Genomic DNA, 18,442 nt, shown 5'->3' on the forward strand with positions numbered 1-18,442 from the left:
CCCCGCCTGTCCGCTCGCGCTGGCCAAAAATGTGAAACCAAATCCGAGCAGCAGGTCACAGAGGCTAGTTATTTTAAAACCAATGCTCAACTACCTCGACAGGACCATGGAAGTAACGCGGAACGGGCAGTTTAAAGAAACAATCGTCGCCTTGAGAGACAGAGTAAAATGAGGGAGCTGCGATATGCTGCTTTAGTGTTTATTGTTGTTGGGCTGCTCGTGCGTCTCCAATGTCTCTGCCCATAGTTCTGCCTGGATCTTGTTGTCGTTTATCGGGGGCTACTTTAGCCCATCAGTTCGCAGACGCATCTTACAGAAGCCGCAGCCGCCGTGTGTCCGCTCTTCCGTCCCGTATGTCTGGATCTCAGACGCGGCTCATCCCGGCGCTGCTGCCCGCACGCCCTCTGCTCTCCCTCGGCTTGCTGCAGCTGGTTCTCGGCTGCTCCATGGTGGCGCTCTCTTTCGGGGCTCTGTCCCTTAGCAACTCGCCCCCTATTAGAAACTCCTGTCCGTTTTGGGCCGGATCTTCTGTGAGTATTATATTACTAGCCATAAGGTGCTAATGCTTTTATTTTACGCCACACATCATGCATGCTACAGATATAACAAGAACCAAATTCGGTGTGTCTGATAAAGGAGACATACAAAATGTGCAGGACTGGGGGTCCCCCAGGACATACATTGCATGCAATTATAATGTAAATACTGTAAATAAATAAAACTAAATACTGTGGGGAAATATATAAATAAATATATAAATAAAAAAATCTATTATCTTATAATAAAGTGAAAATGTATATTATATTCACTATATATATATATATATATAAGGCAATTATGTATTATTTTGATGAAAACATGATATAGTTTAATATCTCAAATAGGCTGGTATTAACATTATATCATTTGAATACATACAGTTATGCTAACATATAGTCACATAAATGTAATCTAATACTGTTTACCTTTTCTTTTTTTCTTTTTTTTACAAACACATGTTTTTATTTTGTGTGATCTTATTCTACTGCACTTTTTGTCAGTAAAACAATTAGCTGTTTTTTTTATGTGCTATAGAAACACATGTGATTTGATAATGATTTTTATTTCTCTGAAAAATATAAAGAAATATTCTGAATGCAATTTTTTCCAATGATGATGTTTTTGATCAAATTCTTATGCTACATACAACCAAAGATTTCTCATTATTTAAATTAAAAACTATGTAATGTCAGTGTTTTGGTGTCCAGTTGTTTATTTCCTAATAACGAAATAAAGAGTGCGTAAGTGTGTTACCTTTAAGCAATACAACTACAAATGTTTCATCATAGTAAGAGTTTGTCTCGATAGTGTGTCTCTTCTTCCCACGCGCCCCTCCCCCGCCTGTCCGCTCGCGCTGGCCAAAAATGTGAAACCAAATCCGAGCAGCAGGTCACAGAGGCTAGTTATTTTAAAACCAATGCTCAACTACCTCGACAGGACCATGGAAGTAACGCGGAACGGGCAGTTTAAAGAAACAATCGTCGCCTTGAGAGACAGAGTAAAATGAGGGAGCTGCAATATGCTGCTTTAGTGTTTATTGTTGTTGGGCTGCTCGTGCGTCTCCAATGTCTCTGCCCATAGTTCTGCCTGGATCTTGTTGTCGTTTATCGGGGGCTACTTTAGCCCATCAGTTCGCAGACGCATCTTACAGAAGCCGCAGCCGCCGTGTGTCCGCTCTTCCGTCCCGTATGTCTGGATCTCAGACGCGGCTCATCCCGGCGCTGCTGCCCGCACGCCCTCTGCTCTCCCTCGGCTTGCTGCAGCTGGTTCTCGGCTGCTCCATGGTGGCGCTCTCTTTCGGGGCTCTGTCCCTTAGCAACTCGCCCCCTATTAGAAACTCCTGTCCGTTTTGGGCCGGATCTTCTGTGAGTATTATATTACTAGCCATAAGGTGCTAATGCTTTTATTTTACGCCACACATCATGCATGCTACAGATATAAAAATGCATGCTTGTTAAAATGCCACTGTATAAGTGTACAGCTTTTCATCGATCCATTACAAACCAACAGGTGTAAAGGAGAAGTTTTATTGTGGTCTAATGTGTTTCCAATACAGTCGGTGCTGCACTTTTAGTTCAATCTATTTCAGAGTGTACCAATAATGTTGTTTACCAATAATACACTATGCACTAATATTTGTAAATTATTAGTCGAGTTACACTATAAAAATGACCAATGTCCAGTTGTTGCCCTAAGGAAAAAGTTTCTGCCTGATCTCTCGGTGTAACTTAATGCAGTTGGGTTGATTCAGTCAAATGAAATAATAATTTAACTGGAATTTGACCAGTTAATTCAGATGTTACCACGTTAAGCACATATTTAGGATTAACATTTTTACAGTGTACAGTTTACAGTTATACATGTTTACAGTATACCGTTTCACAGTAAGGCGTAATATCCAATCCAGTAACTAGATTTCAGTGAATGACATATGAATGTCATTTAATTTAAATAAAAAAATTGATTATCAGATTTATCAGTCAATATCACATGAATGATTATTTTGATCCTTGCACAGTCACCAGACTTTTAAGCTTGTTTACATACATTATCATTTATGCATGTGGCTATTATCCACAGCAAATTACAATGTTTTAACTTTTAATAGCTTTAAACTATTAGTCACTTCCAGAATAAAAGTTTCCTGATGATTTACTCACCCCCATGTCATCCAAGAATGTTCATGTCTTTCTTTCTTCAGTCAAAAACAAATTAATGTATTTGTTCTTTTTCTCCATATAATGGACTTCAATGATGGCCAACGGGCTGAAGGTCCAAATTGCAGTTTCAGTGCAGCTTCAAAGGGCTCTACACGATCCCAGCTGAGGAATAAGGGTCTTATCTAGTGAAACAATAAAAAAATAAAAATATATATATACAGTATATATAAATTATATACTTTTAAACCACAAATGCTCGTTTTTATTCTGGAAGTGAACTAATCCTTACCTTTTTAACATCTTGAGATTCTCCAGATTCCTCTTAAAGCTGCATTCCGTAACTTTTTTTGGTTAAAAATGATCCAAAATCAATTACATAGCAAGTACATAACCAATCAGTGTTCAAAACTGTCTCCTTACTTTAGCCCGATTCACAACTTCTTCACAAAACTTCTTATTTTGGACATACTTCTAAGACGTAAGGTGCGTCCCAAATCACGTACTTATGCACTATTCTATGACGTTTTTAGTATGAATAGTGCAAGTAGTGTGTTCACACTGAAAATTCCAAAAAGAAAAAGTGCACTTTAAATACCCGGATGATGCACTTAAATAACTGAAAAAATTAAGTGTGAAATGTTGCACACTTCATGCACTCAACTGTCGCAGCTTTAATTACGTAGAGAATAGGGAGCGGCTATCAGACTCCGATTATGAATTACAAAATAACCTTATTTAATTCATACACTAAATGGTTGAGTACATAGTGTATGAGTGCATAGTGTGTAGTACTGTACGTCATTTGGGACGCAGTATCTGTAATTCCGAAGTACAGTGAATATCCACACCATGATCCACAAACCTTAAAACATTAAATTCATCCGCGCTGAGAAGCCGTGCCGATGCACAACCCACGTAAAGAAGATAATTCCGCAAATAACTGAAATTGCAAGTTTCAAAGAGAGATGATGACAAAGAGGCAAAACTTACGGACTGCAGCTTTAAGTTTTTAGATATTTAGAAATGATCCTAGTTTTGTGGTGGAATCCAGCCAAAGATATCCTCAAAAGTACAATTTACAATATTATTTCCCGTATTTAAGTGTGGTTAATATTTGTGGTCATTGGCAGGAGTTGAGTGATGTTTTGGCTAAGTGTGAATCTCTACTGCTTAACACTCTATAGTGAGCAAACAAAAGTTAACTAGAGCTAATGTTTATTTATACATTTGAACTCCATTACTGCTGGATAAAATAAATAAACAAAAAAATAAAAAACTCTGAAAACTCATATAATTGAAATAATTGTGACATTTAACAATGATGGAAATGATAATGATGAAAGCATTTACAGTGTAATATTGTAATGCTGATTCACTCTTACTACAGAATTTTGTTGATTTGAATAAAATTAATGAATGTAATTATTTTTTATTGGGTACCTCACACAAACATTTTACAGTTAAAAAGAGCTAAACAAAAGAACCCATCAGTTGATGTAATTGACAGGAAGTGGCAGTGTAAGAGGAAATGAGAGGGAGCCGAGTATGGACAATGGTATTTGAATGAGGCTGCTGCAGACAGCTCGGCCGACAGCAGAGTGAGTGAGATGAGTCATTAAAACAGGATTTAAAAGTGCTGAAGGCCATTTTGAGCATGTGCAGCATCTGATGGGTAATAATGGGTTCATTATCAGTTAATCTGTCTGTGAGTGTTTGCCTCTTTGCTGAACAGACTGATTGTTTTCTGCAGGTCATCCTATCTGGGATTATAGGACTAACCACATGGAAACGGCCAATGCTTCTGCTGGTATGTGTGTTTTGCCAATATAAGACTGATGGTCTTTAAAGGGGTCATATGATGCTTTTTTAAAGATCATTATTTTGTGTATTTGGTGTAACAGAATATGTTGACATGATTTAATGTTCAAAAAACACATTATTTTTCAAATACTGTACATTATTGAAGGTCCTCTATGCCCCGCCTCTCTCAAACGCTTCGTTTTCTACAAAGTCCCTCCTTCCGACAAGCGCAGTCTGCTCTGATTGGCCAGCTGACCCAGTGCATTGTGATTGGCCGAACACCGCAAGCACTTGTCGGAAATGTAACGCCCCTTACCATAATCGGGAGCTTCATCTTTCAAAATAAATGTAAAGACAGTAAATAATGTCATTAGTTTTACCATCAGTTCAAGCCCGAAAGGGGGGCGCATATGCACACACACACACACGATGCGCAAAACTCAGAATTTGAACAGTCAGTAGCAAATACTTAAACTAATAACAAAACATACTTACAGTAGCTGATTCAGAAGCGCCAGATTGTCATAGCAAAGTCAGAATTGCCTCCTCTCCTAGGTTCACGAAACGGTCGTCCATAAAATGCATTGCTGTTCTGTTGTAAGTAATCTTAAAGATTCCTAAATGCATCTACTTTCGGAAGGCCAAATAAAGTGCCTTTGCTTTCGCCTAGAAACACACAGCGTCTCCCTGACATGGCTGCTTCAACACTAACTGTGGTTACTAAAATCACGCCTTCTTTCTTTGTATGAACATTTGGGCGGCATTACGCAAATATTTCCACATAGTGAGGTAGATATGTGGGGGCGTGTTAGAACGAGCCGTTTTAGGGGGGCGTGGCAGAGTCTTAAATTTGATAAAGAATGTCTCTTTGGTTTTGAGACTTTAGTCTTTGCAACTTCAGGGATCTTATCTATGCACAATCAGCTTGTAACACTCCAAAGAGAAAGGAAAACTTGAAATCGCATCATATGACCCCTTTAAAGCAGTAGTCTTTATGTTTCCATTTTAATAAGCAGATGAATTTATTTTTACTTGAAAGTGGTTATATGATGTTTACTACACTAAATTAGTCCTGTGTTGACCTAAACATATGTTTTCAGGGTAATCTTCTGCATGCCCATGTCCTTATGTTAAAGGGGCAGTTGTTAGGCTCTTAAAAGACCCCTTAAATAGGATCTGTGTCCACCAGACATTCACTTAAGACCTTGTTAATTAAATCTTAAGCAGACCATGAGCTTCTGCCTGCTGCCATCCATATACACTACAGTTCAAAAGTTTGGATACATTAATATATATATACGTGGGGCCTTGCTTGTCCTCGGAGGCCTCAGCTTCAACATGATTGCTTGTGGAGCTCTCATTCGGCCTCTAGGGAAACCAAAGGTTGTGGAGAAGGTATGTGTTTTGATATATACAGTGCGTGTATGTGTATATATATATATATATATATATATATATAAATTAATACTTTTTCTTCAGCAAGAATGAATTGATCAAAAGTGACAGTAAATACATTTATAATTTTACAAACTATTTTTATTTCAAAATAAATGTTGTTCTTTTGAACTTTCTATTAATATGAAATTATAATAATAAAATGTTTAAGCAGGACAACAGTTTTCAATATTGATAATAGTAAGAAATGTTTCTTGAGCACCAAATCAGCATATTAGAATGATTTCTGAAAGATCATGTGACACTGAAGACTGAAAATAAAATTCAGCTTTGCCATCACAGGAATAAATTACATTTTAAAATAGTGTAACATTTTTAAAAATATGAAACCGTTATTTTAAAGTCTAATAATATTTCACAATGTAACAGTTTTTCCTGTATTTTTGATCAAATAAATGCAGCCTTGGTGAGCATAAGAGACTTCTTTCAAAAACATTAACAAATCTCACTGAACCCAAACTTTAAACAGCAGTATAAGGGTACTTTTCTAATTCCAGATTTGAGCACTAATATTTTATTTGTCAAATAGAATTACTACCGACTAGTACTGATCTTTCTCTGTACCATTACCTCTTTTCATTGTGTCTCTCACACAGGCTAATCTGTTTGTATTGCTGTCAGTGGTCTGTATCTTGCTAAACCTGGCAGGCTTCATCCTCTGCTGTCAGGGGGCTCAGCTGGTCTCCAGTACCATTAACTGCCAGCTGGTGAGGAATCTGTGCACTTGGACGTGTGCTGTAATAGAGACAATAACATCATAATGTCAAATGACTCCTGTATTGATTGTATTCATGAACCTAGATGCAAAATTTAAACAAACACAAATTGAAGTGGGGCAACCCTTATTAATAAATACACACATACATACATACTTCTTCCAGTTAAGCGTGTGCACAGGCTGATGTGGTACTTGGTTGATGTATGTTTTAATTACACATTATGGAAAAAAGCACATCTGTTCTGTACAGACCATCTGCTTAGAGGAATAAAGCTTGTCCAAGTCAAAGAGAGCCCTGAAATTGAGAGTCAAAGCAGGTTCCAGTTTTTCTTGGATGTGATGTAGTTTTTAGGATGCTGTCATTTCCAGTGTCTGAAGACTGCTCTTTCATCATTTCCACTTGTCATTGAAATGTCCCTGCCATATTGGTGACCTCATACCTTTGAGCTGTTATCGCATGCAGCGCCAGACCCCTCAAAATGACAAATGTAGAAAGGTGCCTGGAAACTTCATCCTCAGTCTCATACTTTGAATCCAGGCAGTTCTTTAAGTATTAGTAGACCATGTCATCAGACATTAATATGAAACAGACATAATAAATGTGTTTCTGTGTTTCAGAACGAGCTGGGTGATCTCTGTTACTGTTGTTCAGAGATTCCAAGCACTCAGTGCCAAGAGGACAAGTTGATTGAGATCTATGCAGGTCATGCATGTGGTACAATGAGAATTCTGCTCAAGGTGTGAGTTCATTTTTTTATAATTATTAAATTCTTATTACACTACTACTTGACTGATAGACAGAAAGACAGACAGCTAGTAGACAGAAAAAGATATAGATAGATAGCTGGACAGACAGACAGACAGACAGCATTTGACCGCACATTTTGCAAATCAGACACTGTTCACTGTAGACTTTCAAAGAAACATGCCGCATCTCAGACAGGTTACCTTGACACAGATATGCTGATTTTGTTCGATCAGCCAGTCATTAATATTTTGTGTAATTTGGATTGATTCACGAAGCCCCGCCCATGACATGCAGCCAAAATTATATTCATCATGGCCACAAATTAGTCAATTGTGGCCATGTTTACTAAATCAAAACAAGTAAACTAATTAGTACAATGTGGCCATGATTTACTAGAACGAGGGAACGAATTAAGAAGTTGTGGGAACATTTACCGGCGACCACCCGTATGCAGAATGCCACGACCGACCAATCAGAATAAAGTATATTATGTTAGGAGTGAGAGGAATATATTCATGTTTGAATAAGTTTTGTTTACCATGTTATAGAATTTTCTCTCTTTCAGAAAGTGCTCTTTGCATTGTGTGCGCTCAGTGCTTTGGCCACAGCTGTGTGTCTGGTTGCTGCTGCACTCAGATATCTCCAGATCTTCTCAACCAGACGACCCTGCATGGTGAGAAATCATATCATGGAAAATATGGCAAGAAAGTAATCTATTCCGATGATTTAATTCTTGGTCAGTGTGTGTGGCATAGATTATAAGAATGTTTAGACGTGTTGTGAGCAGCTCAGAGGTGTCTGATGTCGCTCTGCCCTGGTCCAGTTCTAATAGTGGTGTGATTATGATCGTCTTTGGCAGGAAGAGGCCAGGCCCGTTCCAGAGGAAGTGGAGGGGCAGACTCATCTTCCTGACTCTGACGAATTTGTCGCCCCTGCACCTCCTCCTACTTACTTCTCCACCTTCTACTCTTACACCCCGTGCTTGGCTCGCAGGTATTGCACACAAGCCCTCTTTACACAGTCCACTGTAAAAAAAAATGTTTTGTCAGGTTACCTAAAATGTGGTGTCATATAAATGACCTGGTTATTCACATATAATTATTTAATTTAAATATTATAACTGTATTGGGTTTATTTTTAACAACACATAATTAAATACAGTGCCTCGCGAAAGTATTCATTTATTTTTTTCACGTTTTGTTATGTTGCTGCCTTATGGTAAACTGCTTTGAATTACTTTTTTTCACATCGATCTACACTCCATACACCATAATAACAAAGCAAAAACAGGTTTGTAACTTTGCAAATTATTAAAAAAATAAAAAACTGAAATAATTACATTGCATAAGTACTCGTTTTCTGGGACAGTCCCAAACTTTTAAATGGTAGTGTGTCAGATCAGGTAAAAATATTTATTAAGGTAACATCTGCATTTTTCACTTTTTACTTTGATAAAATCTGTCCAGCATTCCATGATCTATAGCTTGCTTAAATGTGTTTCTCACACACACCCACACACACAAACCTGCACTTTGACCTTGAACTCTTAAGCAAAAATACAGCAGGATTTATCATATTTGTGGGTGGGTGGCTCAGTGTTTGGCGGGCAACCAAAATGTTTTGGCAACGTAAAACAGGATTGAAGTTTGTGTGTGGGAAAGCATGATATGCTCCCACTTCTGATCAAACATTTATGGGTTTGTCTAGAAACAGTTGTTTACTGTCGTTATATCTTCTTGTGGGCTGTTTACAGTGTAAATTTGTGTGTTTTGGCAGGATGTTTGGTGATGGTATGATTCCTCTTCCACATATATATGGTGCCAGAATGAAAGGAGTGGAGGTCTTCTGTCCTCTAGACCCTCCTCCACCTTATGAAGCTGTTGCATCAGAGCCAGCAGCACAGGTACTGATTTATGCAGTTATCATATGCCATCTGCTATCACATAATTATCTCTGTAATGAAAATCAACGTCAGTTAGCATATCCAGTATTTTGTCCTGATACCATTTCAACTCAGTTTGTGAATTAGACCTCACATCAGCAAACAAGACACTGTGGTCTACCTGGCTTACATTGGCAACAGCTCAATCAAATACAGTCCTTGTCCGCTCACTGACCCTCTGTATTTATATCAGGCCCAGAATACTGAGGTGCAAATAACTGATCTGACTGAGGTCCTGACAGAGAGTGCAGAGACGGAGACGCCCGGCGATGGTATGAACCAGTTGTATTCTTACATATAGACCTGTGGGGAGGAGCAGTATTGATAAACAATGACATTTAAGACTTGCAATTGTTTCTGCACATTAACCGGGACAGGAGAATGTATTTTAACAGAACAAGAGACGCGTCACCTTTCAAAACATTGCAGTTTAGGTGTAAAAGTGTTATAATCAACAAATAGAAAATTCCCTTTTGAAAGTCTGGAATTAGAAAACGGAGCTGCCACTTAGGCCTAAATGAAATGTGTCATTGACACGGCTTATATGAATCCAGTGCCTCTGGTACTCTACATTTAATCAACATTCTTACAGCGTTTCACAGTACCTGTCCATAATTATGTCATCTGTGTATTAAAGGAAATGTATTTTAGTGGCGTCGGTTGTATCTCCAGTGTTCCTCGGTTAGTGATTTATTTTCTTTTTATAGCTGTCTGTATCCTTCAACACTTTCAAAGATCGCATAGTCCTACATGTTTTCAATGATCCTTCACAAGTCACATTAAACATATATATATATATATATATACACCTGACCTGTCACTCCTCAAAATGCTTCTTTTGCATTTTTCTAATTTCATACATATTTTTTCATTTTCAATTATGTCAGCATGATAATTTGAAATGTTGAACTGAAAATCTTTGTATCTATTTTGCTTTAATGAAAGCAGACCTTGAACTGCATGAACGCCAAAGGTTTCTTCCAAACCTAATGTTCATGCAACCTTTTCTTAATTTTAGATTTTTCAAATCCAAAAAACTTGGCAATTTTTTCAAGGTTTAGATCCTACATTTTTATGTGCAAACTACTGTTTAAAAGTTTGGGGTCAGTAAGTTTTTTATTTTAAGAAATTAATATTTTATTCAGCAAAAATGCAATAAATGGACCAACAGTGACAGTAAAGACATTTGTAATATAAAAAAAAGGATTTCTATTTTGAATAAATGTCGTTCATTTGAATCCTGGGGTAAAAAATGTAGCATGGTTCCACAAAAATATTAAGCAGCACAACTGTTTTCAACATAGATAATAGTAAGAAATGCTTCTTGAACAGCAAATCAGCATATTAGCATGATTTCTGAAGATCATGTGACACTGAAGACTGGAGTAATGATGCTGAAAATTCAGATTTTCATCACAGGAATAAATTATATTTTAAAATAAATTACAATAGAAAACAGTTCTTTTAAATTGTAATAATATTTCACAATATTACTGTTTTACTGTATTTTTAATTAAAATAAATGCAGCCTTGGTGAATATAAGAGACTTCTTTTAAAAACATTAAAAATCATACTGACCCCAAATGGTAGTACATATACATGTATGTATGTTATTTGTTATGAGGTAACATGACGTAGCATCTCTTGATTTAGACGGCACGTTTCTTAAGATGTTGCTGACTCTTGTTGACTATATAGACTAGATTTGTTTTAGCCAGATTACTCTTATGACATTGGACAGACATGAATAGACAAGAAAAACAAGAAAGACTTCAGTACAAAAAAGCGCTTTTCACACTGCACTTAACCCTGGGTTAATGTCCTTTTTACCCGGGTTTATGAAACCCTGCTCTGAAGATGTGGTGTTAGAAAGTTACACCTAGTTGTTTAGCAACAGACGCCCAATTGTGTGCCTCATATTCACATGCTTTGGACAGTCACAGAAACACTGCACATTGTATGAACAGTCGCTTCAGCGTTTGGGGGGAAAATGTTAAATGATGACAGAAAACACATGAATTGGATTGAAGAGACTGTTTTATTCTTTTTATTTTATTTGTTTAGTTAACAGGGACATTGCACATTAATAAAACCTACCAGAATTAGCCAAAGGCAATTTTTCTGAATTAAACAGGTACAGTACGTAACACAATCCATAAAACAATCTATTAATAAAAACAATAAAGAAAAAATAGAACAAATTTAAAAAATACATAACACAATCCAAACAATCTATCATTAAAATTAATCAAAATACAAGCAATAGTAAGACAGCCAGCAGATATAGAATTCTAATGTTGACAAAGCTGAGTACTAATGAACTATTTCTTTAACTGAACTCTAAATAATTCTTATGTATCTAGATCTCTTATAGTGAAGTCCAGGGAAGTCCATAAATCAAGTTTAGGAAAAACTTGATAGTATAGTCGGCAGCAGGAGTGCTGTTAGGGATTCTGGGCCCCTCCGGCTCATTCCTTTAGGTCCCCCTCAGTTGAGTTTACTGACAGTGTGAGCAGTGTGAAACGAGAAGCAAGATAACCCGAAGTGTGAAAAGCCCTAAAATGTTTACATGCTTCTATGTAGTTTGTTTGTGTGTTTTATTCAGACAGGTGCCGTCAGACGGCCATATTGAGCCCCACTCCCCCGACACAGTCCAGACAGCCTCACAGCGCAGTGTCCTCCAGCAGAAAACCTCACAGACCTCACCTCCGCAGGTCCAGCAGCGACCCCGTCCTGCCAGACCTGACCGCCAAAGGTACAATCAGATGTTTTTGTATAATGACCCTTAAAGGGGTCATATGATGCTGCTAAAAAGAACATTATTTGGATCGTCCTCTTTTGGAAGACCAAACAAAGTAGTTTCGCTTTCACAACGAAACACACAGCGCCTTCACGACATGACGGCGGCAACAACAATACTACAGCAAGAATAAAAGTTACGCCTTCTTTCTTAGCGTGAACATTTGGGTGGCGTTATGCATATCTTCCCACATCATGATGTAGACATGTGGGGGCGTGTTAGAATGAGCCATTTTAGGTAGGCGTGGTTGACTCTTAACTTTTATAAAGAATATCTCTTTGGATTTGAGACTTTAGTCTTTGCAACTTTACAGATCTTCTTTATGCACCAAGAGCTTGTAACACTTCAAAGAGAAAGGAAAAATTGAAATCGCATCATATGACCCCTTTAAGCTGTCCATTGTCACAGACAACCAATTAAATTAAACTTGTTTTCAGAGGACGTATGTGCTGCTTCTGTATGTTTTTGTAGCCCACAGACAGTCTTGTTTTAAGCCTAAATCTACATAAAATAAATGAGTTTTCCATCAAAGGTAGCAGACACTGACACAATTCTTTATAATTAGTTTATGAACACTGGCTTCTCTCTAATGACAGGTGGAGGTTTATTTTACTTAGTGTGTGTGTCCAGAGAAGAGGACTGGGACTGATACTTATAGTAAATCTAGAGAAACTATACCTGTCAGTGGTTACTTTAAGCCCATTTTAAATATAGGACTCTCTGTCTCTGTGTTACTGATGGGGCTCAGCAGAGAGCGCTCACTTTGCAAAGACCTTAAAAGCATAGATCACTCAAAAATCCAGTCATCATTTACTCAGCCACACCCTCATTTCATTCCAAACACCTACTGTATGACATTTTATTCTTCTGTGGAACATATTTTAAGAAATTAAGTTTTTTTTTTTGGTCCAGACAATGAAACCAAAAATGTTTGGTCACCAACATTCTTCAAAATATCTTCTTTTGTGTTCAGCAGCAGAAAAAAAGTCATTCAAGGTTCATGAAGTGTTTATGCTTCGCTACTTCTTATCTGTCGTCTTAACCGATACAACAGTGAGTTATTATTTTTTTATTAACTTGGTTGAATAGAACTATTCAGTTTATACATAGTCCTAAAACCTTAAATAGAATTAGGATTTTTGGGCCACAGGCTCCCTCAGTAATTTTTTTGGAATAGCAGAATATTATTTTAGTTTTATGAGTACAGTATGGCCTGTGGTTACTCAAAATTACTTAAAGAGACTTGTTCTGCAACTGAACTTATGCACTGTTACAGCTCAGATGTGAATACTGAGTGTTCCTTGTGGTTTTCTGGAAAAATAAAAGCTTGATGGTTCAATGTTTGAAAATGAATTAAGACAGAAATAAATATCAATATTTTAATTATTATATTTCTTAAATACTTGACTTCAGTATTTTACAGTGAAATATTACAATAGCAATATTTGTTTAATAATAATATTAATTATTTTTATTATTACTATTATTGTTTTTATCAGAAAAATTGCAAGTTGATTTTTTTTTACCCCAAACCATGTAGCCCCACTTGTGTATTTTTCATCTCTTGTGAGTGTACATCATTCTACAAATATTTGTCAAAACCATATGGAGCTGCATCTCATTGTTATATTGGGTTTTCTCTCTCTCTTACAGTAATGAGTTGTGAAGCAGCTACACAGACAGAATTAGGCCCTGGATCGGCTCCTGCTCCAGGCTCAGTGACTGTAACAGAGCATGGGATGGTTACACTACGACAGGGCCGTGGCAAACGGAAGCCTCGTCCCAACTCCATGGTGGACTACCAGAGCTATAGAGACACAAAACTGCTGGTGGCCCATTTTCTGGAGCAGTCCTCCTGCACCTTGACCCCTGAGGTACAGGAGCTGGTCAACAGCATCAAAACAGTGCTGCGCTCCGACGAGGAACACATGGAGGAGGCCGTTCGCTGCGCCAGCTTCATCGACCAGGCAAGACACATGGGATGAAAACACATAAAATTACCTAGTGCTTAAAGCACATGCTCTGATACATAGAGCTTTGATGCTGAAGGGGGTGAGTTGAGTTTGAATCTGACTCGCAACCTTTTAAAACTGTAAAGCCTGACATATGATAATAGTCAGTATCATGTTAAACACATCAGGCTTTTATGGCTCATATATTATGACATTAGAGAATATGTAGCTTATACTCAAGGAGGAAAAAAAGCATATTTACAGGTGCAAATTGAGCAAAAATATGCAATTTGGTACTGATATTTTTATGGACAAAATGTAAGAAGAAATGCTTTAGCTTGTAATTTAAATCACTTTATAACAGCATAGCAGACTACATAAAATGCATATAAATATTAGTTGTTACTCTATATCTCGCAATAATATTTTTTAGTAAGATTATGTTTAAATGTTTCTTTTTTGATCAAAGCTCTGTAGTTTTTATTGAGGGGGACAAAACATATGATGCAATGCAATACAATGATCTTGGAGAGATGTACAAATAAACGTTCCTCAAAAGCTTGATATGTCATTTTTGATACTCACATTTTAACATGATTTTTCTAAAACATTATGTATGGAATGGATAATCAAGTAAACGTAAGTTTCTTCAGTCTAGTGAGTGTTCATTTTTAAGTATTACTAACAATATAAAAGTTATTCTTACGTGTTTACTTTATAAAAATCTGTAAATATTTCACGGGAAAAAGACGTGTACCGACCTGAACATGGACATTTTTACAATTATACTAAAAGGCCTTTTACCTGCTAAAAAAGTATAAACTATCAATCAGACAACAGAAGGTTGTAGTAGAATATGTACAATAGGTTTTTGAGCAAAGTTATGAGGCCTTAGAAATGTACAGTATATATCAAATATGATAGAGCAGGATCAATATCCTGTTCGGCCATTTTTGCTCATCATTTTCATGAATGTTTGCAGGCCATCACAGTTTCAGAGGTTGCACCAGCGCAGTCCACCCTCCGCAGGCAGGCGCCGATGGAGCCCACCTCCAACACGCTGCCGCTGCACAAACGGCCGGGCATCCTTCACCTGCGCAGCTGTGGTGACCTCAGCTCCTTCACCTGGGCGCAGCTGCAGGCCGGGCCGGAGCGCAGGACAGGCACCCATTCTCAAACTAATTCCAGGATGGGCTCTCGGGCAGGATCCCGCCGCCTGGAACAGGAACGTCCACACAGCCTTATAGGAGTCTTCCAAGAAACTGTCCTCTGAGTGACGTGTCCCAGTCGAGTGAAGGTATAGTGAACATCACAACATGAAGGAAGCTGACAGAGGATTTCACTTCACTTTTAAAACATATCTGATTTTGTTGTCAGTGTGTATAGTGAATATTATTCATCTTTTTTTTTTATTTTTTAGCTTTTTCAGTTGAAATTCAAGTTGCTTGGATTTACTGATGATTGTTTTTACTTTTTCCACATTATGCATTATGATAAAACACTGGGGGAAAAAATCCTGGTAAATGTTTATTTACACAAATTGACTATATGAAAAATACAATATTAATAAACATTATAATAAGAAAAACATGCAAATGTATGGCTTTATTTAGTTTGTGATGTGGGGAATTGCTGATTAAATCAGCATATTGTGAAGTAGAAGATGAATTTGTGATTTTTATTCGACCATTCTCAACTATTTTATTATTTCGCCCAAGATGTCCTTCTGAGATTTTGTGCTTTATTACTGAATTGGCTCATCTGCATTATATGGGTGACCTAACCTACCATCCATATTTCCCCAAGATTAAATATGATCTTTAAAGCATCTGCCTGTTGTCTGTGGTATTCATTCAGTCAATATTGACATTTTGACGGGGTAGAAGGAATTTTTTATTATATATTACCTTTCAAATATTTGGGCTCAAGTTTTTTGATAAAGAAATGAATACTTTTATTTAGTAAGGCTTCATTAAATTGATAAAAAGTGACAGATAATAATGAAGAAGAATGTTGAAAAAGATTTGTTTCAAGTTTTTTTTTATATCAAATAGTTCTGACAAAAAAGTAGCATCAAAAACATAAAGCTCAACCCTTTTCAACACTGGTAATTGGTAAGCAGCAAATCCGCATATTAGCATGATTTCTGAAGGACCCTGAAGACTGGAGTAATGACTGCTGAAAATTCAGTTTTATCGTCACATGAATAAATTAGACATTAAAATATATTAAAATAGAAAGCAGTTATTTTAAATTGTAATAACATTTCACATATTACTATTTTTACTGTAGTTTTGATCAAATAAATGCAGCCTTGGTGAGCACGAGACTTCTTTCAAAAACATTAAATTAAGAGATTAAAGAGACATTCTAGTTGCATACGCTCTCAGTAGCTTGTTTAATGTCGTAAATACCGTTACAAACATTCCTGCCATGGTAAAGGAATGCGTCTAAATAGTTCAATCACAGAAAGCTAGCAAATAAATAAACATTGCTATTGCTTTACAGAAAGTGTGTTTTTACTTTGACAAACATATAATTGTAATTACATTCAGAGCAAGTGCATTATAAATACTAACCAAACCCACAGTTTCTTTTCTACTTCAGTATAAACCACATACTCTGCTGAGGCCTTGTATTCTACAGTCATGAGGTGAGAATCTGTTGAACCCGTCCTATACTCTGCACATCCTGCGTTACATACGTACACTGATATTTATTGTAATTACATTCAGAGCAAGTGCATTATAAATACTAACCAAACCCACAGTTTCTTTTCTACTTCAGTATAAACCACATACTCTGCTGAGGCCTTGTATTCTACAGTCATGAGGTGAGAATCTGTTGAACCCATCCTATACTCTGCACATCCTGCGTTACATACGTACACTGATATTTCATACCTGTCATTTCAATAACACATTAAGCCACTTGTTTTGTTTCTCCAATATTATATATTTAAATGTATTACTCATTAAAGCTTGCACATTATTGTGAGTCGGACACAGCATATCCTGTACTGTATAGTGCAGAAGCCTGGGACACTGAAGGTACACTGAGGTTAAGTGTTGATGCTTTAATCTTACGGTCCAAAAACATGACCATCTGCATTGTTGACTTGACTAGCATAGTTTTATGTAAGCTGCTCTTTCAATTCGGTATAAAATTGTGCATCATTTTTTACAATAAACAGCGCCATGGTGGAAGCGGACCAATTACATTATGGCAAAAATGATGTTATTCAGCCTGCAGATGTCAATTATGATGTGATGCCCCTTAAAGGAATAGTTCACCCAAAAGTGAAAATGTACTCACTCTCAAGCCATCAAAAATGTAGATGAGTTTGTTTTTTCATAGGAACGGATTTGGAGAAATTAAGCATTACATCACTTGCTCACCAGTGGATCCTGTGCAGTGAATGGGTGCCGTCAGAATGAGAGTCCAAACAGCTGATAAAAACATCACAAGTAATCCGCATGACTCCAGTCCATCAATTAATGTCTTGTGGGGTGAAAAGCTTTGTAAGAAAAAAAAGTGAAAAGCATTTGTAAGAAACAAATCAATCAAAACCTCTATCTGTAACATTGCTTTCTCTTGTGAAAAAGTCACCTTGTCTGAATCGGGAAAGAAATATGCACAGGTCAAGCACTGTTTACCAGCCAAATCAGTCCAAAACTGTTCTAAGCAAATATGGTGGTGGATTCTGATGTGAGAGGACAACAATATGTGATTAACTTTTTCCACTGGAGGAAGCATTATTATGGATGAAGGCCTAGTATTTTGTCCACAATCAACGGTTTGAAGTTAAAAGGTCTTGATGGATTTGTTTATTACCAACACACAGCTTTTCACTTCACCAAATGTTAACTGATGGACTGGCGTCGTGTGGATTACATGTGGATTTTTGTGATGTTTTTATCAGCTGTTTGGTCTTTCATTCTGACGGCACCCATTCACTGCAGAGGATCCATTGGTGAGCAAGTGATGTAATGCTAAATATCTACAAATCTGTTCTGATGAAGAAACTAAATCATCTACATCTTGGATGGCCTGAGGATGAGTAAATGTTCAGCTACATTTTCATTTTTGGGTGAATTATTGCTTTAAAATAAATATGAAATAATAGCACACTGGTGTCAAAGACTTTTGCACAGTTTACCTTCATTATTGTACACATGATATATATTAATTGGATATACTGTATATATTATGCTATATGTAAATAAATATAATGTGTGTGTGTGTGTATATATATATAATGTGTCTAGCTGGTTTTATTTTATAATGAAGTAATTTGTAATCGCACATCACACTCATTACAATAAAT

General features: G+C 36.9%; 1 protein-coding gene across 5 annotated transcripts; it reads left to right on the forward strand.

Annotated features, from left to right (window-relative positions):
- Positions 1-30: 30 nt before the first annotated feature.
- On the forward strand, positions 31-15,939 carry LOC107567152 (protein FAM189A2). Of its 5 annotated transcripts, none has more exons than XM_016252785.1 (11): positions 31-530; positions 4,450-4,506; positions 6,551-6,661; positions 7,291-7,410; positions 7,986-8,093; positions 8,280-8,413; positions 9,197-9,323; positions 9,556-9,634; positions 11,969-12,118; positions 13,817-14,130; positions 15,098-15,939. In XM_016252785.1, the coding sequence occupies exons 1-11, from the start codon at positions 231-233 to the stop codon at positions 15,386-15,388; spliced, it is 1,791 nt and encodes a 596-aa protein (XP_016108271.1). In that variant the 5' UTR covers positions 31-230; the 3' UTR covers positions 15,389-15,939. The 5 variants fall into 5 exon arrangements, with proteins under 5 accessions (XP_016108271.1, XP_016108273.1, XP_016108269.1 ...); XM_016252783.1 differs by lacking the exon at positions 31-530 and adding an exon at positions 1,322-1,904; XM_016252788.1 differs by lacking the exon at positions 31-530 and adding an exon at positions 4,279-4,297.
- Positions 15,940-18,442: the final 2,503 nt, after the last annotated feature.

Source organism: Sinocyclocheilus grahami, unplaced genomic scaffold (genome assembly GCF_001515645.1).
Source record: "Sinocyclocheilus grahami isolate Dianchi unplaced genomic scaffold, SAMN03320097.WGS_v1.1 scaffold1130.1, whole genome shotgun sequence".
NCBI lineage: Eukaryota > Metazoa > Chordata > Actinopteri > Cypriniformes > Cyprinidae > Sinocyclocheilus > Sinocyclocheilus grahami.